Below are 24,271 nucleotides of genomic sequence, written 5' to 3'. Positions count from 1 at the left end.
CTTGGTAGTTCATTCATTCTCTCCTGGTTTAACCTACATCACAGGATTGTTCTGAGCAGTGGTCCCCAACCTTTGTATCACCGGGGACCGGTCAACGCTTGACAATTTTACTGAGGCCCGGGGCGGGGGGTAGTCTTTTGCCGAGGGACATCGTCGCCGCCTGAGCCCCTGCTCCACTTGCTTTCCTGCCAGCACCCCTCACTTCCCGCCGCATGCTGGGGGGTGCTGCCAGCAGCAGCTGAACAGTGCGATGCCAAGGAGGAGCTCCAGCCATGGCAGGGCAGCCCCTGAGGCAGCAGCCGGGGAGGAGGACAAGGAGGAGTCGTGGCCCAGTACCAAATGATCTATGGACTGCTACCGGTCTCCAGACTGGGGGTTGGGGACCACTGCCCTAGAAGACAGAGATAAGAGTTCAGTGAGACCTGAAGATTCTGGAAAACAGGGCAAGTTAGAACAAAAGGCAGTTCAACAAGGATAAGTGCAGAGTTCTACATCTGGGTCAAAAAATGAGAAGCACGCATACTGAATGGGAGATACAATTCTCTTTAGCAGTGTGTGTGAATGAAATTTTGGGGTACTTGTGGACTGTAAGAAGACAGTGTGATGTGGCGGTAAGGAAGGTTGATGCAGTCTTGGGTAGGGCATTGGTCAGACTCGTACCTGGTGTATTGCATGCAGTTTGGGCGGCCTCACTTCAAAAAGGGTGTTGACAAAATTAAGAGGGTTCAGAGGAGAGCAATGAGAATGATCTGGGGCCAAGGGACCAAGCCCTATGAAGATAGGTTGAGGGACTTGGCTGTTCAGCTTGGAGAAGAGGAGGTTGAGAGGGGACATGATTGTTCTCTTTAAGTATTTGAAAAGTTGTCATGTAGAGAAGGGCAGAGAAAGGTTTCTGTTGGCAGCAGAGATCAAGGGGTTTAAACTACATCTAGAATGGGACCGGCTAGATATCAGGAAAAACTTTTTCACAGTCCAAGTTCAGCAGTGGAATCAGCTGCCTTAGGAGGTGGTAAGTTCCCCCTCACTGGTGGTCTTCAAGCAGCGGCTCTACAGATCCTTCTCCTGGATGCTTGAGGCTGATCCTGCGTTGAGCAGGGGGTTGGACTAGATGGCCTGTATGGCCCCTTCCAACTCTGCGATTCTATGAAATTCTTTGGAAATTAACATAGTGTGCAGATCCTCTTAATTCAGGTGTGAAGTTTGCAAGTGGCTTTGTGTATTTATACGCAACCCCCACACACCCCTTGTGTATTTAATCTTTGCACAAAGTAAGCTAGCAGGCCAGAGGTGAGGCTTGGTTAACCTGCTAGTTTAGTGATAGTTGGGCAGTTCTGTTCATATGCTGTGCTATGGAAACCGTTTCCCTTGTATTAAAACACGGTGTGCACTTTCAGATTCTTAGTGGTATGTTAATTCGTTTCCCTTCTAGCTTTGAACATATTTTGTGTGCTGTAGCGTCAGACTAGAATGCGGAAGACCTGGGTTCGAATCCTTACATGGAATCCCCAAGAAAGCTTGGCGGGTGACTTTGAGGCCGTCTTGCACCCTCAACCCAAACCACCCCGCAAGGTTGTTGTGAGGATAAAACGGAAATGAGAAAGATGTTAAGCTCCTTTGGGTCCCCGTTGAGGAGGAAGTCGGGTTGTGAATGACGTAAAAAAAAAATAACGTTTTAAAATTTCTTTTCACTCCGGTATTTTTAAAAGATCCTTTTGCAGTTATCAGTAAATACATATCCTTGTCATTCTCTTTCTCTCTCGCCTTCCCCAAGAGATGATAATTGCAATATTATAAGCTTTGTTCTAAAGTGTGAGTGTCATCCTCGGGTGTAGAAATCTTTAAATGAAGACAAAAGAATCTTCTTCCCTGCAATAAGATCATTTGTCTTCTTGGAAGCTTCTTGGAAGCAGCTTCTGCTGGTGTTGGTTGGATGGCATGCAATTTACTCTCGCTGGCTAAAAGAACTTATCTGATAGGCTTTGGGTGAGCAGGGAATTTCTTTTCACAGCATCCTCCTGTAGATTGAGAATGCAAAGCAAAGGGGTTTGTGGCATGAAGGCACCTTGACCATTTCCACACTGGGAACTTCATTGCCCCAGCTCCTGTGTACGAGTACAAATTGGGGGTGGATTAGGTGCACCAGGCCAAATACTCCCCCGTGTGGGTGCAGGAAGAGGTGGGGCAACCTGCCACGACTAAAACTCCAGCCTGCAGCCTGGCATGAAACCTCCAGTGCGTAAATGGTCCTTGTGCTTGCAAGGAACCCGGAGCACTGACCAATTTCATTGGTGCTCGGTTTTCAGGGTTCTCTGAAGCTTGTCAGGGGCTCTTCAATAAGCAGTCCAGGGATGACAGGAATACTTTACTTAAGGGCAGTATGGCCACGGTTGCCTATCTTGGCCTGCAATCTGGAGCTGCAGATCAGTGCTTTCAGGAGGGAAAAATTGAGGACTAGTGACATGCATAAGACTAACCCCGCAGGGTCAGGCTGAGTGGTTTTGCACAGTGGCCGACCAGCCAGTCGCGTTGGACGCTTGTTCACTGAGCAGTTTGGCCACTGGAGGTCACTGTTTCTCCACCTGTAGAGAATTTTTTTGTACCATGAAGGGAACTGGTTAGGCTGTTTTCCCAAGATGTTCATGTGTAAGGGATACAATCACAAACTGTGGGTTAAGTCCATACCATGGAATCATGTTGTAAGTCAGGGGTAGTCAACCGGTGGTCCTCCAGATGTTCATGGACATGCTGGCAGGGGCTCATGGGAATTGTAGTCCATGGACATCTGGAGGACCACCGGTTGACTACCCCTGTTGTAAGTCACACTGGTAGAAAACTGGTGTAGCCTGGTACCCAAGAGCTGATGCTGTGAGCCTGGAAGCTCCTGGTTTAAATTTTGCTGCTGCAGTGAATTGGCTCGGTGGGTCTGGTGTTCTTTTCTCAGTTCAGGTACATACATCCTTCCCTGCCCCTAGCAATTAGAACATCATTGCATGGACTTGTCCATATAAACTGGCCCGATGGATTTTTACAGGAATAAAAACATGCTCTTAAAGTGCAGCTAGACTTCCTCTTTTGATTTAGATGCCGCATCCAGGGAAAGGGGAGAGAACCAGCCCGTGATGCAGCAGCAAGGAGGACATGCACTGCCTAACAGGAACAGGGGGGAAAACAAAGGGCAAACAGACTAGGCAGGGTTCAGGGGGCGCTAGATGGAGATTTGGGCAGAGTCAAGGCTTGGGGGGCTGAGCCAAAGAACTCAGGGAACATCAAAGAGGCCTCCAGTCCTGCTTTTAAAACAAGGTGATTTCAAATTGCTTCAATGAGAGCATGTGGCTTAGGTGTGGCTCTTCACAGAGCGAAAGAGAGTGCAGCCTATGCAAACCGAAAAGCAGACCCAAGGGCTCTAACCCCCGATGACTCATTCAGAAAATGTCGACTTTTTTTTTCCAGAATGGACTTTGACGACGAAGATGGTGAAGGGCCCAGCAAATTTTCAAGGTGAGACAATAAAAGATACATTTTGAAGACAATGGCTTAGCTTTGTTTATGTGCGTGCACCCCCCCCCCCCCCATGAATGCAAGACTCTCTGATCTACCCTTTCTCGGTTTTTTTACTCTTAAGAAATCCCTGAGACATTCTGCAAGCTTCTAGGAAACCCCAAAAGTGGTGCCATCATGCAGAATACGGTTGGGAAGCAGAGCTGCGGACACGCCCACCTGGGGGCCCTCCCCTTCCCACCCCTTCCAGGCCCAGCATTGGCTATTTAGGGAGGGAGGGAGGGAAGGCCAACATAACCGATGGTCGAATTACCTAATAAATGTTTAACCATTTAAAAAAATATCTAGAAAATTCATTAACTCCCACCCATTTGGGAAACCCTTCCAGGGCCATCAAGAAACCCCAGGGTTTAGAATCATAGAATCACAGAATCATAGAGTTGGAAGGGGCCATACAGGCCATCTAGTCCAACCCCCTGCTCAACGCAGGATCAGCCCAAAGCATCCTAAAGCATCCAAGAAAAGTGTGTCTCCAACCTTTGCTTGAAGACTGCCAGTCTTCAAAACATGCTTGAGAAAGCCAGCTCTAAGTAGTCTGGCCGAGTAATATGCCCTGCATGCCATTGGGCTGATCTAGGAAGGGAGCCAGAATGCCTCTTGTAATATATCACAGCTTTTGGTGTTGTGGTTTTGATAGTCCCACCTTCCTGCTTCCAGATCAGCATTTCCTCTTGCGATGAATGGAATAACACAGCAGCAGTGTAGCATTACAAGTGGCTTTCTTGGCTGTTTGCTGTCAGTCATTTGTCAGTTTGACATGTTGTCAGTGTGAAAATATTGCTAATGGAAACAGCATATTGTTATACCGAATGTTTTGGTGGGTTATTTGTTTTGCACTGCTCATCGCTGCAGCTGTCTGGCCAAATTTGAAATTTTTTAAAGACGAAGAACCACTTTTTTCAGTATATGGAAAGATTTTAGATTTAACTTTTTTTTTTTGCAAACCCTTCCATCAGTCATTAATGACCAGCATCCAGAAATGCCCCCTCCACACCCTTGAGATTGCAGAGTTCAGGATGTGCATATGCAAGATCATCAAATCATAGAGTTGGAAGGGGCCATACAGGCCATCTAGTCCAACCCCCTGCTTAACGCAGAATCATAGAATCATAGAATCATAGAGTTGGAAGGGGCCATACAGGCCATCTAGTCCAACCCCCTGCTCAACGCAGGATCAGCCCAAAGCATCCTAAAGCATCCAAGAAAAGTGTGTATCCAACCTTTGCTTGAAGACTGCCAGTGAGGGGGAGCTCACCACCTCCTTAGGCAGCCTATTCCACTGCTGAACTACTCTGACTGTGAATTTTTTTTTCCTGATATCTAGCCTGTATCGTTGTGTTTGTAATTTAAACCCATTACTGCGTGTAATATTCACCTTCCTTGTCTTCACCTTCTTTGTCTTTAGTAACATTCTTATTGATTTTCATGGTTTTTCTTTCTCTTGTTTATCTTCTTCAGGTATGATGATGATCAAATCTCTGGTGATAAGGAAAAATATGCAAGGTAGGCGTTGAGAGAACACCGAGGGAAAACCGAACCCTACACCAGAGCCCAACGTTTTGGTCTTTGCTCCTTAGTTTAGACAGGCAATGGTGTTTGTTTCTAGACTGGACTGTGTTGAAAATGTTGCTGATCCACAAGGACCGACTAGAAGCAAAGAGAGCTAGCATCTTGGAAGGGACCTCCAGGGTCATCTAGTCTAGCCCCTTTACAATGCAGGAAATTCACAACTACCTGACTGCCCACAGTCACCCCAGTTTCATGCCCAGATGATGCCTGCCTGGGTATGCAAGGAAGGGCCACAAGAGACAAGCACTGGCACATCCCTTCCTGCCCACCCACTCACCATCTGCCTAAGTTCATAAAATCAGTATTTCTGTCAGATGACTCTCTAGCCTCGGCTTAAAAACTTCCAAAGAAGGAGAACCCACCACCTCCTGAGGAAGCCTGTTCCACTGAGGAACCACTCTAACTGTCAGGAACTTCTTCTATATGATAGCTCTTCAAGTATTTGATGGTTATCTCATCACCTCTTAGTTGTCTTCTCTCCAGGCTAAACAGAACAAGCTCCCTCAAGCTTTCCTCATACAACTTGGTCTCCAAACCCCTCACCATCTTTGTAGCCCTCCTCTGGACACGCTCCAGTTTCTCTACATCTTTCTTCAGTTGAGGTGCCCAAAACTGAACACAGTACTTCAAGTGAGGTCTTACCAGAGCGGAGTAAAGCGGTATCATCACCTCACATGATCTGGACACTGTACTTCTTTTAATACAGCCCCAATCCTTGTTGTTTTAGCTACCGAGTCACACTGGTGACTCATGTTCAGTGTCTGGTCGACTAAGACCCCCAGATCCTTTTCACACATACTACTGCCTAGACAACTCTCACCCATCCTATAACGATGTGTGTGATATTTCCTACCTAAATGAAGAACTTTACTTTTATCACTATTGAAATTCATTTTATTCATTTTAGCCCAGTTTTCTAGCCTGACAAGATCATCTTGTTTTCTGATTCTGTCTTCTGGTGTGTTTGCTACCCCTCCCAGTTTAGTGTTATCTGCAAATTTAATAAGTATCCCCTCATCCAAAGCATTTATAAATATGTTGAACAACGCAGGGCCCAGGACAGATCCCTGAGGCACTCCACTCGTCACTCCTCTCCAAGAATATGATGAACCATTTACAAGGATCCTTTGGGTGCGATCTGCCAACCAGTTCTCGATTCACCTACCAGTAATAGGATCCATACCGCATTTTACCAGCTTGTCGATGAGAATATCATGTGGAACCTTATCAAAATCCTTACTGAACTCAAGTTGAACTATGTCCACAGAATTCCCCTCTCTAGCGAGGTAGTAAGTTTCTCAAAAAATGAGATGAGGTTAGTCTGACCTGACTTGTTCTGGAGAAATCCATGCTGACTCTTAGTAATTACAGCCATCTGCTCTAGCTGCTCAAGGTCCGACTGAGGATTAGTTCTAAAATTTTGCCAGCTATAGACGTTAAGCTAGAGTCTGTTAATCCTGGAAGATAGCCTGTTGTAGGAAAACAGTGAACAGTAAGTATAGTTTGCCTAGTTAAGCTTGGAGCAGGAAGGGTTGTGGTAGAATCATAGAATCATAGAGTTGGAAGGGAATTCCAGGGTCATCTAGTCCAATCCCCTCCACAATGCAGGAACTCTCAACTACCTGCCCACCTACATTGGTCAAGTGATCCCTCCACCAAAAATCTCCAGAATCCAGCCTGGCCTGGAGGAAATTCACCTACCATCCCCCAGTGGCAACCAGCAATTCCCTAGGAATGCAAGGAAGGGCCACAAAGGACAAACACTGGCACATCCCTTCCTACCCACCCTCTCACCATCTGCCTAAATTCACAGCAACCTTGATTCAGACAACAGTGGTATGCATCCTGGAACAGTATTAGTGATTGCCTGTCCCCATCAGGATATCATTTGTTCTGTGCGTTGCCACACAGGGTCATTTCAAATGTGTGTTCTCCGTTGTCATGAATTCTCCGTGGTGGGTGGGAGGGTGGTATGCTGAAAACCCCAAATTTGGTCCTTAATGGTTGTCTTATGAATGAATTAGGACTAGCAGCTCTCTCTAGAGGTCTACGGTTTGGTAGGTCCTTTGAGCAAAATGTTATCGGATGTTTGTTGAACCATTCCCTAAGGGTCTACTTGACTGCAAGAGAGCCATCACTATGGGTCTGCCCCTCAGGTCTTTGAATGCTTGGGCACAATGAACTCACATAAATGGTTGTATTTCTGCAGATAAAGCTTGTGGCATAGCTAACCATCAGATCTGACCATTCACAAATGCAGGAACACCGGGGTGTACAGTAATTCCTACCCTTATTCCCCTTTGTGTGTGAATGCTTCGTTTACACAAAATGTCAGAGACAGATTCTGAAATCGTCCCCTTTTCTTCTGTACTTTCCTTCTTTTGTTATTTCAAGGGCTCAGGATCATTCTTACATTTTAATATCAGAAAATTAACATTCATATTGGTTTTTTTTCCTTTTACTTACGAGCCATTTCCTATCCCTGCCCCTAGCCTGAGATCCTAGAACAAACTATCTAGATCAGGGGTAGTCAGCCTGTGGTCCTCCAGATGTCCATGGACTACAATCCCTATGAGCCCCTGCCAGCAAACGCTGGCAGGGGCTCATGGGAATTGTAGTCCATGGACATCTGGAGGACCACAGGTTGACTATCCCTGATCTAGATCACTTTAGGGTTTGACATGAATGAAAAAATAGGCCCCGCTGCCTCTCTCTTCCAAAGGCCTTGCCACCCACTCCATTAATGACCAAGGTGGGCAATAAACAAGAGCTAAACCGTATATATGGGGCATCCAGTAAATAATGTTTTTCCCAACTCTACGGGGCCCGTTCATTCACCAGTTGTGGGGTAGAGTCCACACCAGGCCAGAGAATTCTTTAGAGGTATCATAGAGGTATCATTTTAATAGTTGCAACCGATACAAACTGATTAATAGAAGATGACACCAGGGCGACATCTTCCCCAAGAAATATTTCCAAATCAAGGGTAGCCAACCTCTAGGTGGGCCTGGAGAACTCCTGGAATTATAGCTCATCTGCCGAGTATAAAGATCAGCTCCCCAGGCAGAACGACATCTGACACAGCAGCTTATACAGTTAGAAGGATTAGGTCAGGGGTAGTCAAACTGCGGCCCTCCAGATGTCCATGGACTACAATTCCCAGAAGCCCCTGCCAGCGAATGCTGGCAGGGGCTTCTGGGAATTGTAGTCCATGGACATCTGGAGGGCCGCAGTTTGACTACCCCTGGATTAGGTCACTGTCTCTTCAGCCACTCCTGTGCATTCACTGATAAGCATTGTCCAATCACATCAAGGCAGATGACATTTCAGAGCATTCTCATGTTTTGTCCTGGCCCCCTCAGGGAAGGGAGATCAGGTGTGTTTTTTAGCATTTAAATTAGGGGGTTGATGGCCAGGATCCAGACCTGGCATTATGTCCTTATCTTGCCTACCCAGTTTCAGGCATGAGCTGCTGTCTGTTTTCACTGTGCAAAGCTATGGAACTAGGGTTGGGCACTTTGGCGGTCAAGGCGCCCAACCCTATACGGAAGACCTGCAGCCATCTTACTCTACAAAGGTCAGCCTGAAACAACCTCCATGTCTCTAATGGGCAGGACACTTGACAGAGGGAGGCCAAAGTGGTCACTCCATCATTAGGATAAGGACTGCAGAAATCTGGAACTGTACAGAACCAAATCAAAGATGCAGTAAAGCCTATCTCCATGATGTGTTAAATGATGCAAAAATTACACTGTTGGAAGTGTAATTACACACGGCAGTGGTATAGTCCGCTGTACGTTTCCCTTCTTTAAAGCACCTTCATGAACCCTTCTGTTACAATGCGGCTTGATTATCTGTGTAAGAATGCCCCCTTGAATAACTGAGTTTTGCATAGCTTGTGGGAAAGCCCAGGAGAACGGGAGCCTTCCTGAACGCCTCCGTTAGGACGTTCCATGGGGTAGGACCACAACAGAGAATGCCTGTGTATGGGGCTGTTGTTGATCTTGCCCATTTGCAGGGCGGGAGCGGCAGAAGGCCCTGGTCAGATGAGCAAGGCTGGCGTGGCGGCGCATTCAAGGAGAGGCGGTCCTGCAGATATGAGGGTCCAAGACCAGTATGTGATAGCCAATACCTTGAATTGAACCTGGTAACTGGTGGGCAGCCAGTGGAGTGAATGTAGAAGGGGAATAATATGCATGTTCTTCCTGGCTCCTGATAGTAGCCAGACTGCAGCATTCTGTAGCAGCTGCAGTTGACTTGGAGGGGAGACCTCTGTAGGGTGCCTCACAGTGGTTTCAGTGTCACCTTGGCCATCCAGGGGCCCAGACCAGTGAAGTCCAGGCCCATCTCCCAGGTTGAACTATGTTTGAAGCAAGGTTCTTTTTTTCTTCTTCTTCTTCTTCTTTTTTTTTTGGCAGCTGTATTAACTTGCTTCTCCCACAATAATGAGCTTAGGGTAGCCTTTCTCAACTTTTTTATTGTTGAGAAACCCCCGAAATGTTCTTCAGGCTTCGAGAAAGCCCAGAAATGGCGCCATCATGCAGAATATGGTTGGGGAACACACCTGTGGACACGCTCACCTGGGGCCTCTCCCCTTCCCATCACTGGCCATTTTGGGAGTGGGGATTGACATGACCATCTATGGTCATATCACCTGATAAATGTTTGATTTAAAAGATAGGTATATATCTACAGACTCCCACCCAGTTGGCAAACTCTTCTAGGGCTATCAAGAAGCCCCAGGGTTTCATGAGCACCTGGTTGAGAAAGCTTGCCCTAGGCTCTCAACTGAGTCAGTAACAAAAAATACAGCAATGAAATCAGATCAGAGACTGGCCACATCAAGGTTTTTTGGGGGGGTTCTGTTGTAGGGAGGATTTTTAAAAGTCATAGATAACTGCCTCTTTTGCGTGGTTGAGGGATCAATTAATTTATGATATACACCAATGACTCCTTAATGTGGTCTTTACATTATTTTAGCATCCAGGATGGGCAAGGATCCAGGGCCCAAGCAGTAATCCTCATGTTTCAGGATTCTGGGATAAATAAGAACACAGTCTGGACTCTGTGTGTGCTGAGATCGCAGAATATTGGGGGTGGGCATCAGAGAAGATCCCTGCGTGTAGGTAAAAAACAAAGCAAGCTTCTAGCCCTCTTGGTCAGAAGATGAGCTTGATCGTGCCGACTGGGCATGCCTGCTGAGACCTTCCTAAACCAGAAAGGGCAAGTGGTTTGCAAAGCTACTTATTCCCACTCTTCATTAACAATAAGCATTAGGTAAAATAATACCGTTTGCAAGCATTGATCAGACCACTCGTCAGCAAGGGGACTGTATGTGATCATTGCATGGCACCCTTTTGGGGGGCTCTGAATGTTTAAAAAAAAATCAAAATGTGGATTTGAGCACGGTGCATCTCTCTGCTGAGATAAAATGGCACAGAATATTATTTGTACAACATTCTGCCTGATGGATTAATAACTCCCATAAGAGAATAATTTCACCTACAGCTTTTGGAGCCAGTTTGGTGTAGTTATTAGGAGTGCGGGCTTCTAATCTGGCATGCCAGGTTCGATTCTGCGCTCCCTCACATGCAGCCAGCTGGGTGACCTTGGGCTCGCCACGGCACTGATAATGCTGTTCTGACCGAGCAGGAATATCAGGGCTCTCTCAGCCTCACCCACCCCATAGGGTGTCTGTTGTGGGGAGAGGAATGGGAAGGCGACTGTAAGCCGCTTTGAGCCTCCTTCGGGTAGGGAAAAGCGGCATATAAGAACCAACTCTTCTTCTCCTTCTTCTTCTTGGAAGAACCAAGCTGAAATCATAGCTCGTTCCAAAGCTTTGCATTCCTCCTTGGAACTCTGCAGGGCTCTCTTTGAATCAGGGTTGCTTCCTGCTGGGCCTGCAGAAGCGTCCAAGACTTGGTCATCCAAGTGTTAGCAAGTGCAGAGCTTCACGTCTGCTTGAGTGAGTGTGTGTGGAGCTCCACTACCTTTTAATTTCATTGGAAAGGAGGGAAGATCTTGCATATGCAGAATTGAGAACAAGGCTCTGTGTCCTTGGTCGGAAAATCCTAGGGAGGCTGGAGGGGACAGGTTAACTCCTTGTACCAGCAAGCCTTTGCTTTTCTAACTTTAAAATGGAGGATCTGTGTGAATCAGCATCTCTTGATAAGTGAGTGAACGAATCTGAACTAATTTTACAGTCAGTGTATGGGGTGAGTGGCACTGGTTTAGTAGTGTGGAAGATGGTAGAGAAACACAGGCAGGGACACCATGGGCCTGTGGGCTAAAACTGCCCCAAACTAATTTTTTTTAATGCAGGGAAAGTTACACAAGAAAACTCTTATTTATCCAGGGCCTATTCTGCACACAATAGATAATGCACTTTCAATGCACTTTAGAAGTGGATTTTCCTGTTCTGCACAGGAAAATCCAGCTGCCAAAGCCCATTGAAAGTGCATTATCCTATGTGTGCAGAATGGGCCCAGGAGTCCTGCAGATTACAGCCTGCTTACTGTAGGGTGCAATCCTAAACACAGTTCAGGCTTTTGAAGCCTGTTGACTTCATTGAACATAGAATTGTACTGTAGATCTTAGGTTTAAGTTGTGCAGCACCTTTTGGACCTTCAAGGATTTTGGAGCAGAAGCTATTGAGAGTCGGTTCCTTTCTGTCTGATGATGGGAGCTTTGACTTTGGGAAGCTCAAGGTCTGAAAACTTTGCTGGCCTCTTAAGTTGCTACTCAACTCAAACCCACTGCAGGCCAGGAAGGCCCCCCTCTGAAATTGTTAATCCTGTGGAACTGAGCATGGGCAATGGATAACTAGTCTATCCTGGGTTCCATTTCTTGGTCATGCTAGCATGTGTCGGAATCCTTTTTAGTATTCTTGGATTATTGTAAAGATTTCATGGGCCATATTTTTTTTACCCTTTTTGTTTTCTCTGTGTGTGTCCGCCCCTTTCTTTTCCCCACTTCAGGGAGAACCACAGTGAGATCGAGAGACGCAGGAGGAACAAAATGACCCAGTACATCACCGAGCTGTCTGACATGGTGCCCACCTGCAGCGCCTTGGCCCGTAAGCCTGACAAGCTGACCATCTTGCGCATGGCTGTCTCGCACATGAAGTCTATGAGGGGCACAGGGAACAAGTCAACAGATGGAGCCTACAAGCCATCTTTCCTGACCGAGCAGGTAGCTGGCTTTAGGATGCTCTGGGCTGATCCTGAGTTGAGCAGGGGGTTGGACGAGATGGCCTGTATGGCCCCTTCCAACTCTATGATTCTGTGATTCTGGCTCCTAAGAGACCGGGTTTCCACTCTGAGGGACATTAGATGTTGCAAGGCAACAAACGCAGATTGGCAATGAGATGCAAATTCAAGAAGGACTTCTTCCCATGGCCATGGGAATAAATCTTTGTTGGTCTTAAAGGTGACACTGGAGTCTGATTTTATTGTTCTTCTTCTTCTTCTGAGAGATCGAGGGGAACTGTTGAGTTGTCTGAATGAAGCTTGCAAAGATGTTATGGCCTGGGCATTCAAGAACTAAGAAAGATGAAGATTCCCTTTTCCCCAACCCAGAAAAGATAGGAGAGCAAATCGTATGACTTCATTGGCTCCATGGAAACAGGAGAGGAAGGATTGCTAGGATTTTCCGCCTATCCCCCCTGCCTTTCAGCCAGCAGTATTTGAAGCAGTCTCAGAGGAGCTGTCCGGTTCTAGCTGTAACCGGCCTGAAGAAGGAGGAAGCCCAACGATGCCTTGAAAGTCCTTTATGCTCTTCTTCCCTTTTAATATGTTTGGTTTTGTTGTTTTCTTGGCCAGGAGCTGAAGCATCTCATCCTTGAAGCTGCGGACGGCTTCCTCTTTGTCGTTGCTGCCGAAACGGGCAGGGTGATCTACGTGTCTGATTCGGTGACGCCTGTCCTGAACCAGCCCCAGTCGGAGTGGTTTGGCAGCACCCTTTATGAGCAGGTCCATCCTGATGATGTGGAGAAGCTCAGGGAGCAGCTCTGTACGTCAGAGAACTCCATGACAGGTCAGCTATTTCTTGACACACGTGCCTCCTGCTGCTAGGCCCTTGGATGTCAGCTCACCTTATGGTTCAAGAGACAGGGCCTTTGGGTTGAGTCACTTGGACCAGTGGTCCCCAACCCCCGGTCCGGGGACCGGTCTCGGTCCGTTGATCAGTCGGTACCGGGCCGCGGCTCCTCCTACTTCTCCTCCCCAGCTGCTGCCTTGGGGGCTGCCCTGCCTCTCTCCCGCCAACTCACCTTTGGTGCTCTCCGGCGGCTGCCATGGCTGGGGCTCCCCCTCAGCGTGGCACTGCACAGCTTCTGCTGTCAGTGCCCCCCAATGGGTGGTGGGAAGTCAGGAGCGTCGGCGGGAAAGTGGAGCAAGGTCTCTGGCAGCGGCGGCGTCGCTCGGCAAAAGACTACCCCCCCCCCCGGGCCTCAGTAAAACTGTCAAGTGTTGACCGGTCCCCGGTGATAAAAAGGTTGGGTACCACTGACTTGGACTATGGAATTCCTTCCCAAGGGCAGCTAGCTTGGCTCCCTCATTGTTTAGCTTCAGCTAGAGCAGGGGCAGCCAAACTGTGGCTCTCCAGATGTCCATGGACTACAATTCTCATGAGCACCTGCCAGCATGTCGGCGGGGGCTCATGGTCATTGTAGTCCGTGGGCATCTGGAGAGCCACAGTTTGGCTGCCCCTGAGTTAGTGGGTGTTTGGAATAACTGGGAATTCTTTTTCTACCTAAAGTCTGCTGCTGATTTGTTGTAGTTCAGTTGTCAGCATCCACATTCACATTGTTTTGTATTCTGTTGCTCATTTTTCTTGTTAAGCTGTCTTTCAGACCTGACGGATGAAAAGTGAGCATTATTAGTATCATAGTGCAGGACTGATTCTGCAATACTTTGATTTGAACTCGGGTCTTCCTCTATCCATTGAAACAGAAAGTGTTCTGCACGTGATTAGGGAAGCTTAGAAGGGGGCGGGGAGCGAAGAGCAGCAGGAGCCTCTTTCTTTTCTTGAACAGGGGGGTGGGGGGGTGGGAGGATTGGAGACAGCAGAAGAGGGGGAATAAATACAAGAGGCAAATCTCTGCTGAGAGAAGTTTGGGCTTCTGGAGCTTGTGCTGAGGGAAGTTAGGGCTTCCCCTTTAAGGGAAGCCTGGGAATGAGGAAGCCTTTGAACTGACGCCCTGGCCAATCAGGGCTTTTCTACAGTGTTGGAGGCTCGGCAGCAAGTTATTTCGGGGAAAGCAGACAGGTGCATGCTTATGCCAATTTTTCAAATATCCACTCCCTGGATATTGCAGGGGAAAGGTAGGGTCACTCTGGATCAATCCTGCTTGTTGCAGATGGAAAATTTTAAATAGCATTCAGTGTAGACGGCAGGGAATGTATTGACCTAGGATTGGAATAAAAGCTCCGTGCAGATTCAGCCCAGGCTGAGAGAATAAAAGCTTGTTTTTAAATTCCCCAATAGGTTCGTGACTGAGATGAGTGTTGAACACGTAGTTAATCACCAGTCTTCTGTGCAGGTTCACCTTGGGATGGGGCTTGGCTGCTGCAGAGGAAACTTGTAGCTTCAGAAGACTGAAGCTCTCCCTCACTGGCAGTCTTCAAGCAGCAGCTGGCCAGATACTTTAGTAATCCTGCATTGAGCAGGAGGTTAGAGTAGATGACCTGTGTGGCCACTTCTGACTCCGTGGTGCTGTCATTCTGCGTCAACAAGGAGGGCACTGTCTCTAAGACAATGCAAAAGCTGTGGCTTTCCGAGATTTGGTCTCACTAAACCACACCTTTTTATAAGCCAACCATGTTGGCTCCAGCTACACAAAGGCAAATATTTTAAGCAGAGTCAGGCTCTCAGGTGAATGGCCCATATTTAATCTTTGAGGGCCCCTGCAGTTTGGACCTCTTTGGAATGAGGGAAAATTCTAAAAAAACAAATCAAAAACAAAAAAATCCTTTATTGTTGTTGTTGTTATTGTTGTTATTAATGTTGTTAATGTTATTAATGTTATTGTTATTATTATTATTGCTTGGTAGCAGAGAGAGACCTGCAGTCAATTGCGGATGCTTTTCCATTTCGGTGGGAAAATTGGCTTTTTAGAGTTTTTCCTCTTTTTTCCTCTTACTTTCAAGGTCATTGGCAAGCTTTGCATGGAGCACACCGGCTGCATTTCAATAGCACCATTCTGGCTGCATCTGCTTTGGCCTACAGCCCTCACCTAGGGGCAATTCTATACATTTCCCTGAGGTCCCAGACTTGTTAACTATACATCACCATGACATGGCCAGGCTGCACCTGTCTGCTTGGAAGATTCTCCCTCCAGATTAGTGTCTTCTTTAAGGGTGTAAGACCAGGGATCCTTCTGCACACCTTTCTCTTCTGTCCTTGAGCAGGAACTATCACCTACCTCGTGTCCACTTCCCATGGCTACCTGTTGAGTTTAAATTCTTCAGGGCTACCAGCTATTTTAGAGCCTCTTGTGGCGCAGAGCGGTAAGGCAGCCACCTGAAAGCTTTGCCCATGAGGTTGGGAGTTCAATCCCAGCAGCCGGCTCAAGGTTGACTCAGCCTTCCATCCTTCCGAGGTCGGTAAAATGAGTACCCAGCTTGCTGGGGGGTAAACAGTAATGACTGGGGAAGGCACTGGCAAACCACCCCGTATTGAGTCTGCCATGAAAACGCTAGAGGGCGTCACCCCAAGGGTCAGACATGACTCGGTGCTTGCACAGGGGATACCTTTACCTTTTTACCAGCTATTTTGTGGCCAATTTAATTTTACATGATCTGATAGAGGGAAAGACAGTATTCTCTCACCAGGTCTCCAGAGCGTTCTTAAAAGGTATGTTTAACAGTTACCCACCTCAGTCCCTAAAACAGCATCTAACTCTAGTTTTGTAGAATAAAAGTTAGTTGGTCTTAAAGCTGCCACTGGACTCAAACTTTGGCTGATGACTTCAGAGCAACATGGCTGCCCACCTGAGCCTATCCATAAAAGTGATATTCTTAGTCGCTATAATTTCTGCCAGGAGGGTCAGTGATAGATAAGTTTTATTGTCTTAGCCATTGGCCATTACAATACTGTCAAATCTACAGGGTATACAAAAACGAAGGTAAAATAAAAGTTAAATTCTAAAATCACAAGACTAAAATTGACCGATAGATATTGAGCCAGAGTTAAAATTATTAGGATAACACAATTTGTTTACATAGTTAGACCTAAGAGCAAACAGCACAACTCTGTTGGAAATATGCAGATCAGTATCTGATAACAACAGGATTAAATCCTCCACAAGATGTCACAGTCCCATTGTATACGGCACTGGTCAGACCACACCTGGAGTACCGTGTGCAGTTCTGGAGGCCTCACTTCAAGAAGGACGTAGATAAAATTGAAAGGGTACAGAGGAGAGCGACGAGGATGATCTGGGGCCAAGGGACCAAGCCCTATGAAGATAGGTTGAGGGACTTGGGAAAGTTCAGCCTGGAGAAAAGGAGGTTGAGAGGGGGACATGATAGCCCTCTTTAAGTATTTGAAAGGTTGTCACTTGGAGGAGGGCAGGATGCTGTTTCTGTTGTCTGCAGAGGAGAGGACACGCAGTAATGGGTTTAAACTACAAGTTCAATGATATAGGCTAGATATCAGGGGGGAAAAATTCACAGTCAGAGTAGTTCAGCAGTGGAATAGGCTGCCTAAGGATGTGGTGAGCTCCCCCTCACTGGCAGTCTTCAAGCAAAGGCTGGATACACATTTTGCTTGGATGCTTTAGGATGCTTAGGGCTGATCCTGCGTTGAGCAGGGGGTTGGACTAGATGGCCTGTATGGCCCTTTCCAACTCATGCTATGTTATTTTACCTTAAAAGATATTCTATGATTCTATGATTTCACTATGCCCCAAGCAGTGGACAAAAGTTTCTTAACGTATTTTGTTCTCAGGCCGTTCGACAGAGGACAGTCCAGAATAAAATGAATGTCCTCAATTGCCTCCATCCCACAAATAAAAAGACGACCAGACATAGGGATATGGAGGAATCTATCACCACGAACTGCCGTCAGCATGGTATGAAACCTTAAATAGGTAAATGCCATTCTTAGTTAAGGATGTTATGGACACTAGGTCTGGGGATCTGTGAGTGAGCTGGCTGCTTTAAGAGCAAAACCCACCTCCATCAAATGCTGCCTCCCACCTCCATAAAATGCAGAACTTCCTGTCATAAAATTCCATGCGGGAAGGTCATGCTGTGCCCAAGGTTGGTCTTCTTACTCCAGGCAGTCTCTAATTTTCATTTTTCCTGGGACATGATTTTCCCAGCGCGTTCCCACATTCCTCTTCACAGACCAAGCAATGGCTACATACATTTTAAGTTGGAAAGGACTATGTTATTCTACCTTAAAAGATGTTGCTTTGGCAGAAGCTGCCACTACAGCACACGGATCTTGACTGTGTGACTGAAGGTAAGATGCAGCTGCTATTTTTGCAGCTGGTTCCACAACTTTTGCCTGTGCCCACCATGTTGTTTCAGCATTCCAAGGCCTCAAAAGGTTGGAGAACTCCTGATCTAGGTGGATGGCTGCTACAATTCACGGATGCCATGATCAAGTGGGGCTGTCATTTTCTCTTCCTGTTGTTTGGGCATATTGAACAAGGATGTGCAGGTTTTTTCCTTGGATTTTCCAAGGGTGCACCTGATCATCAGGCATTAATCTCTGGCTTTCAACTCAAGGTAAGAGGCAGCAGTTGGAAAAGCAGTTAGTTATTTCACTGAAAGCTCTGCCTTGATGAGTAGCTTGCTAGACTCCCAGTATGGGACTGCGCAGAAGGCCAAAGATGAAAACAGGGTTGTGCTTAGCTGTAACTGTTGTTCACTTGGTTGTCTTCCCTTTCTCCTGTCCTGCTGTGAATTGCTTTAGGATGCTTTGGGCTGATCCTACATTGAGCAGGGGGTTGGACTAGATGGCCTGTATGGCCCCTTCCAACTCTATGATTCTATGATTCTATGAGCAGGGGGTTGGACTAGATGGCCTGTATGGCCCCTTCCAACTCTATGATTCTATGATTCTATGAGCAGGGGGTTGGACTAGATGGCCTGTATGGCCCCTTCCAACTCTATGATTCTATGATTCTATGAATTCTCTGTGATATGTTACCTCGATAAGTATTTGAACGGTTGTCACTTGGAGGAGGGCCGGATGCTGTTTCCGTTGGCTGCAGAGGAGAGGACATGCAGTAATGGGTTTAAACCACAAGTACAACGATCTAGGCTAGATATCAGGGGGGGAATTTCACAGTCAGAGTAGTTCAGCAGTGGAATAGGCTGCCTAAAGAGGTGGTGAGCTCCCCCTCACTGGCAGTCTTCAAGCAAAGGCTGGATACACACTTTTCTTGGATGCTTTAGGATGCTTAGGGCTGATCCTGCGTTGAGCAGGGTGCTGGACTAGATGGCCTGTGTAGCCCCTTCCAACTCTAGGATTCTATGATTTAGGGCTTGCAGTGTCTCAAGGGGAATTGATGGAAAGGGATACCATCCTCTCAAAGTATGTGAGTGTTTGTTCAGGAAACAGCACCCTGTGTGCTCTGAGGGGTGGGGGATGCCCCCCTTCAGTGTTATGAAGCTAGAAAACTCCTTCTGCAGTAGACCTGTGGGTGCACAGTTCCAACATGTGCGTGCACAGAAGGCAACTTGATGGACAACAGTTTCTGGTAAGCTCAACCCCATTTTTCCAATGTGGCTTCTGATCATTGTGTTGATCCGAATGGCTTTCAGGGTTTCCACGTGTTATCCCGGCAGCGTCTTTCTAAAAATGTGCCTACTCAGAAAGAAGTCTCACTGAGAAAATGCATTTTGCAACCAGAGTAATAATATACTAGGGCCGCTTCCAGCTCTAAGATTCGGACAAGATAAACTCTGTTTTTTCTTTCGTGGAAATGAAGGTCAGCGAGCAGGCAAGCTGTCCTTTTCTGACCAGCAGGACACAACTGATGTAGGCAGTTATCATCCTGCGTTGTATTTTCACTTGCAACTTTATTTTGGCTCCTGTGCACCCTGTAACTTGGCTGGACTGTCGAATTTCTACCAAGGGTTGGGTCCTCTTTCTCTTTTGGCCTGCTTTCTGACTCTATTTTACGACCTAATTTTTTTTTTTGATGGGCTTCAATGTCCTTTTCCTTATGACAGTGACCCCTCCCCCCCATTTATTCTGCTGTTTCCCCTTATTTTGTCTGAAGCTTATTGAAAACCGATTATATTTTTTCGTAGATCACATTCTTAGCAATTCAGAATAGCACGTGATCTTTTCACAGTGCGCTTGGCTGTCGTTTTCCTTTGTCACATGCTTAACATATCCTTGTTCCGATGCGCTCGTAAATCAGTTCAGACATGCTCATAGCCCCAGTGATTAAAAGGGATGGAAGATGGTAGCGTCATTGATTTATGTTGTACTTCAGATAGCATCCTGCCCTTTGTTCTAGTTTACCTGTGGCAGCAGGTGCAGGGCTCTAAGGCACACATGGGGCTCTTCCAGTTGCATGGTCTTGCCCTGTTTTTGGAACTGATCCATAGGGTTGTTTGTACATCAAAGTGAATGGAAAAGAGCCGAGATCAAATACTTGCCTTGCAGTTATCTAACATCGTGAGCTCAACTTTTTTACTGCTGCTTTAGGATGCTAGGGCTAATCCTGCGTTGAGCAGGGGGTTGGACTAGATGGCCTGTATGGCCCCTTCCAACTCTATGATTCTATGATTCTATGACTAGATGGCCTGTATGGCCCCTTCCAACTCTATGATTCTATGACTCTATGATTCTATCCTGCGTTGAGCAGGGGGTTGGACTAGATGGCCTGTGTGGCCCCTTCCAACTCTATGATTCTATGATTCTATGACTAGATGGCCTGTATGGCCCCTTCCAACTCTATGATTCTATGACTCTATGATTCTATCCTGCGTTGAGCAGGGGGTTGGACTAGATGGCCTGTGTGGCCCCTTCCAACTCTATGATTCTATGATTCTATGATTCTATGATTCTATGATTCTATGATTCTATCCTGCGTTGAGTAGGGGGTTGGACTAGATGGCCTGTATGGCCCCTTCCAACTCTATGATTCTATGATTCTATGATTACCATTGAGAAACCATTCTTTAGGCTTCAGGAAACCCCAGAAGTGCTGTGACGGTGCAGAATATGATTGGGAAGCAGAGCTGTGGACACGCCCACCTGGTGCACCTCCCTTTCCCACCCCCTCCGAGCCCGTCATTGGCCATTTTGATAGGCCACTTGTCAACATTTAAAAAGTCAACATTTAGAAGCATTAACTGCCGTGGACTATTTTACAAGGTTAAAATGAGCTATAAAAGCAATAAAACTAGTAAAGCTGTTAAAATATAAAACAAAAGACAAGATTGAAGAGACATACGATAACAGAACAAGTCCCAACTGGAATGTGTCCAGAAGAGGGCAACAAAGATGGTGAGGGGTTTGGAGACCAAGACATATGAAGAAAGTTTGGGGGAGCTTGGCCTGTTTAGCCTAGAGAGGAGATGACTGAGAGGGGATCTGATAACCATCTTCAAGTATTTAAAAGGGTGCCATAGAATGAAGCAGAATTGTTCTTTCTTGCCCCAGAGGGACGGACCAGAACCAATGGGATGAAATTAATTCAAAATAAATTTCATGTAAACATCCGGAAGAAGTTCCTGACAGTCAGAGCGTTTTCTCAGTGGAAGAAGCTTCCTCGGGAGGTGGCAGGTTCTCCTTCTTTGGAAATTTTTAAACAGAGGCTGGAGAGCCATCTGACGGAGAGGCTGATTCTGTGATGGCAAAGGGGTGGCAGGTTACAGTAGATGAGCGATAGGGATGTGAGTGCCCTACATAGTGCAAGGGGTTGGACTAGATGACCCATGAGGTCCCACTCTATGATTCTATGATTCTAGGATTGCTTGTAAATTGTACAGTCCGATAGTCGGACCCTGAATATTTTCAATTTTATATGTCTGCACTATATAATAAATATTTAATTTGTTATTCCATTGTATTTGTTGTAGCTTGACCCTCTTGACAAAACTGGAATATTTTCGTTTGAGTTTCCCCCCTTTTGTTGTTCACACATTAATAGCGCAAGAAAAGGCCACAGGGAATTCCACAGCATGGCATTCCAGAGGTAGCCGGAATGCGATTCTTCTAGGCCAGGGGTAGTCAACCTGTGGTCCTCCAGATGTTCGTGGACTACGATTCCCATGACCCCCTGCCAGGAAATACAGGCAGGGGCTCATGGGAATTGTAGTCCATGGACATCTGGAGGACCACAGGTTGACTACCCCTGTTCTAGGCAGCAAGATGATACGTGATGAAGTGAGATGACGAAGTGAGTGGCTATGCATTGCGGGCTTTGTGTACTGGAGTGAGTGCTTTAGATCAAGGGTAGTCAACCTGTGGTCCTCCAGATGTCCATGGACTACAATTCCCATGAGCCCCTGCCAGCGTTTGCTGGCAGGGGCTCATGGGAATTGTAGTCCATGGACATCTGGAGGACCACAGGTTGACTACCCCTGCTTTAGATTCCATTTAACTGGGAAATAGTAACATGGAGTAGAAGCTTCAGAGCAGGGTTTGTGGCCGAGCACCTGCAGAATCGGCTGAACTAAGAGAAGAAAAAACAAATCTTCCTCATCGCAGTCGTCTTTTGCAAAGTCAAGTAATCGGGTTTGTTTTCGCACACTGAAACTTTGTTATGGCCGATGTGGTGTTTTTGTGGGATTGTTTCGCTGCTGTAATGTATGGTTTGGCAGAATTGGTGATGAAAGCACGATAAAAACTGTATTAACAAAGAATTCCACTTGGAGCAGGGAGGGGAGGAGCTCTGTGGTGAAATATGGAACCTGATAAATCCAAGCCGCTCTGTTTTCCAAGGAAACTGAAGGAAAGGTCAAGAAAAGGCCTGAAAGAAGAGCATCTTGTGGCATAGTCAGCCGGTTGGCTTTCCTCTGGATTTTCCTTCCCTGCACCACAGGCAGCTGGAAATTTTGAATGCGTTCAGCGGCTATTCAGGGTAGGGGCCTTTTGGTGCTTTAAAGAGGTTTTCCGATGGTAAGAAAGACCTGCTTTAATTTTTGAAAAATGTACTGACATTTATGTCTGCCTGTACCCCTGACTTTGACAGAGGCTTCAAGGGGACACAGAATGAAAGACAAGTTGGACTGCAACTGAAAAACAGCAGCTCACATTGCAGGCTCCTCCTTTGTAATGTAGTATTTCATTGCCCAAATCGGAAACAGAGTTGTGCAGTGGTTACAGCACTGAACGTCAGCCTTGTGAGCCCTGAGATCAGATCCCCACTCACTGTGGAACTTGGGCAGTAATGCTCTGTGTTCCAAACTAGATAGAAGTGGAGGAGAATCGAATGTATACCCCCCCCTGCTGCTCTGTGAAAAGTAGTGTAATAACAGTGTAATAAATCAATATTTTAAGCATTTATATACTGCACAGTTATGAGCCTCTTGTGGCGCAGGGTGGTAAGGCAGCCGACGCTGTCTGAAAGCTCTGCCCATGAGGCTGGGAGTTCGATCCCAGCAGCCGGCACAAGTTTGACTCAGCCTTTCATCCTTCTGAGGTCGGTAAAATGAGTATCCAGCTTGCTGGGGAAGGGAATGGCAATGACTGGGGAAGGCACTGGCAAACCACCCCGTAATGAGTCTGCCATGAAAACGCTAGAGGGCGTCACCCCAAGGGTCAGACATGACTCGGTGCTTGCACAGGGGATACCTTTGCCTTTACCTTTATACTGCACAGTTGAAGCTCTTGTGCACTTCCAGACTGTTACTCTGTCAAGGTCATTCTTGCCTACTTAGACAGCAATTGGCTGTCATAAAGAGGTCTTTCCTATCCTTACCTTATCCTTTTAACTGAAGATGCTGAGCATTGAACTTGGGGCATTCTGCATGCAGAACAGAGAGTTGCAGTCCTTCCCTTACTCAACTAATCTTAGTTTATAAGGCAGTTTTTGGTAAAGTGCCTCTGGACACTTAGTCTGTGCCAGGGGTGGCCAAACTGTGGCTCTCCAGATGTCCATGGACTACAATTCTCATGCAGCCCTGTCAGTGCTAGATGAAACACTGGTCTGACTTGGTTTATGTTATTTCTCTGCGATATTCTCTCATCTTGCCACCAAGAAACCTTAATGGGATTGTACCATGCTCACCTTTTCATTATAACTGGATAGTAGCCAATGGGTCTCTATGTTGGTCTGAAGTAGCACAACAAAATCAGAGTCCAGTAGCACCTTTAAGACCAACAAAGATCTATTTGTGTGAGTTTTCGAGTGCAAGCACTGGTCTCTTTTTGTTGGACTCTGATTCTGTTAACCTTTTTAGAGTTCAGGAGCTAAGCAGGGTCAGGCATGGTTCGTACTTGGGTGGGAGACCACCGAGGAAGAGAATCACAGAGTTGGAAGGGGCCTCCTGTGTCATCTAGTCCAACCCCCTGCAGAATGCATGGAATGGCCACAAGAGCCATTTTGTGCAGAGGAAAGAAATGGCAAACCCACCTTGGCTCATCTCTTGCCTTGAAAAGCCTGTGAGGGATTGCCATGCGTTGGTTGTGCCATTGGAAACCCATAAGTAATCTGTAACTTGATGCTGGGAGTGATCGAGGGCAAAAGAAGAAGAGGACGACAGAGAATGAGGTGGCTGGATGGAGTCACTGAAACAGTCGGCGCAAACTTAAATGGATTCTGGGGAATGGTAGAGGACAGGAAGGCCTGGAGGATCACTGTCCATGGGGTCGCGAAGGGTCGGACACGACTTCGCACCTAGCAACAACAACTTGATGGCACTTTACACGCACACGGAAAAAATAATTCCCATCCATCTGATTTATGCCAGTTGTGTTGATTTGGATCAACATAAATATGGCTTTGATCAAGTTCTCTTTCTGGGCAAATTTGCAGCTTTTTGTGTTGTGTTGTTTGAGATTTTGCTGTGTGTAAGTTTCCGAAAAAAAAACAGATGATCCAAGGCAGAAAGCATCCGTGCCGCTTCCTATTTTGCAATTTAAAAGCATGACTAAGCATGGACTTCTCCTTTTGCACAATCATTTTGTGAGAGGTTAGAACAGGACATATACAGTGATTGATGCTGAG

At 46.6% G+C, this 24,271-nt stretch overlaps 1 protein-coding gene across 5 annotated transcripts in view; it reads left to right on the top strand.

The window, feature by feature from the left end:
• The window catches only part of ARNT2 (aryl hydrocarbon receptor nuclear translocator 2), a 138,601-nt gene that overhangs the window by 19,569 nt on the left and 94,761 nt on the right, over nt 1-24,271 (top strand). For 3 of the 5 annotated variants that reach the window (XM_077318049.1, XM_077318048.1, XM_077318050.1), the window contains exons 3-6: nt 3,451-3,498; nt 9,146-9,241; nt 12,105-12,318; nt 12,948-13,161. In XM_077318049.1, coding sequence (XP_077174164.1) covers nt 3,451-3,498; nt 9,146-9,241; nt 12,105-12,318; nt 12,948-13,161 — 572 coding nt within the window. The remainder of the gene's footprint in view (nt 1-3,450; nt 3,499-9,145; nt 9,242-12,104; nt 12,319-12,947; nt 13,162-24,271) is intronic. The other 2 variants (XM_077318052.1, XM_077318051.1) reach the window with 1 other exon arrangement.

The sequence above is a fragment of the Paroedura picta genome, chromosome 18, assembly GCF_049243985.1.
Source record: "Paroedura picta isolate Pp20150507F chromosome 18, Ppicta_v3.0, whole genome shotgun sequence".
Lineage (NCBI taxonomy): Eukaryota > Metazoa > Chordata > Lepidosauria > Squamata > Gekkonidae > Paroedura > Paroedura picta.
The sequence above is the reverse complement of the archived record's forward strand: the minus strand, read 5'-3'. Positions and strand labels throughout refer to the sequence as shown.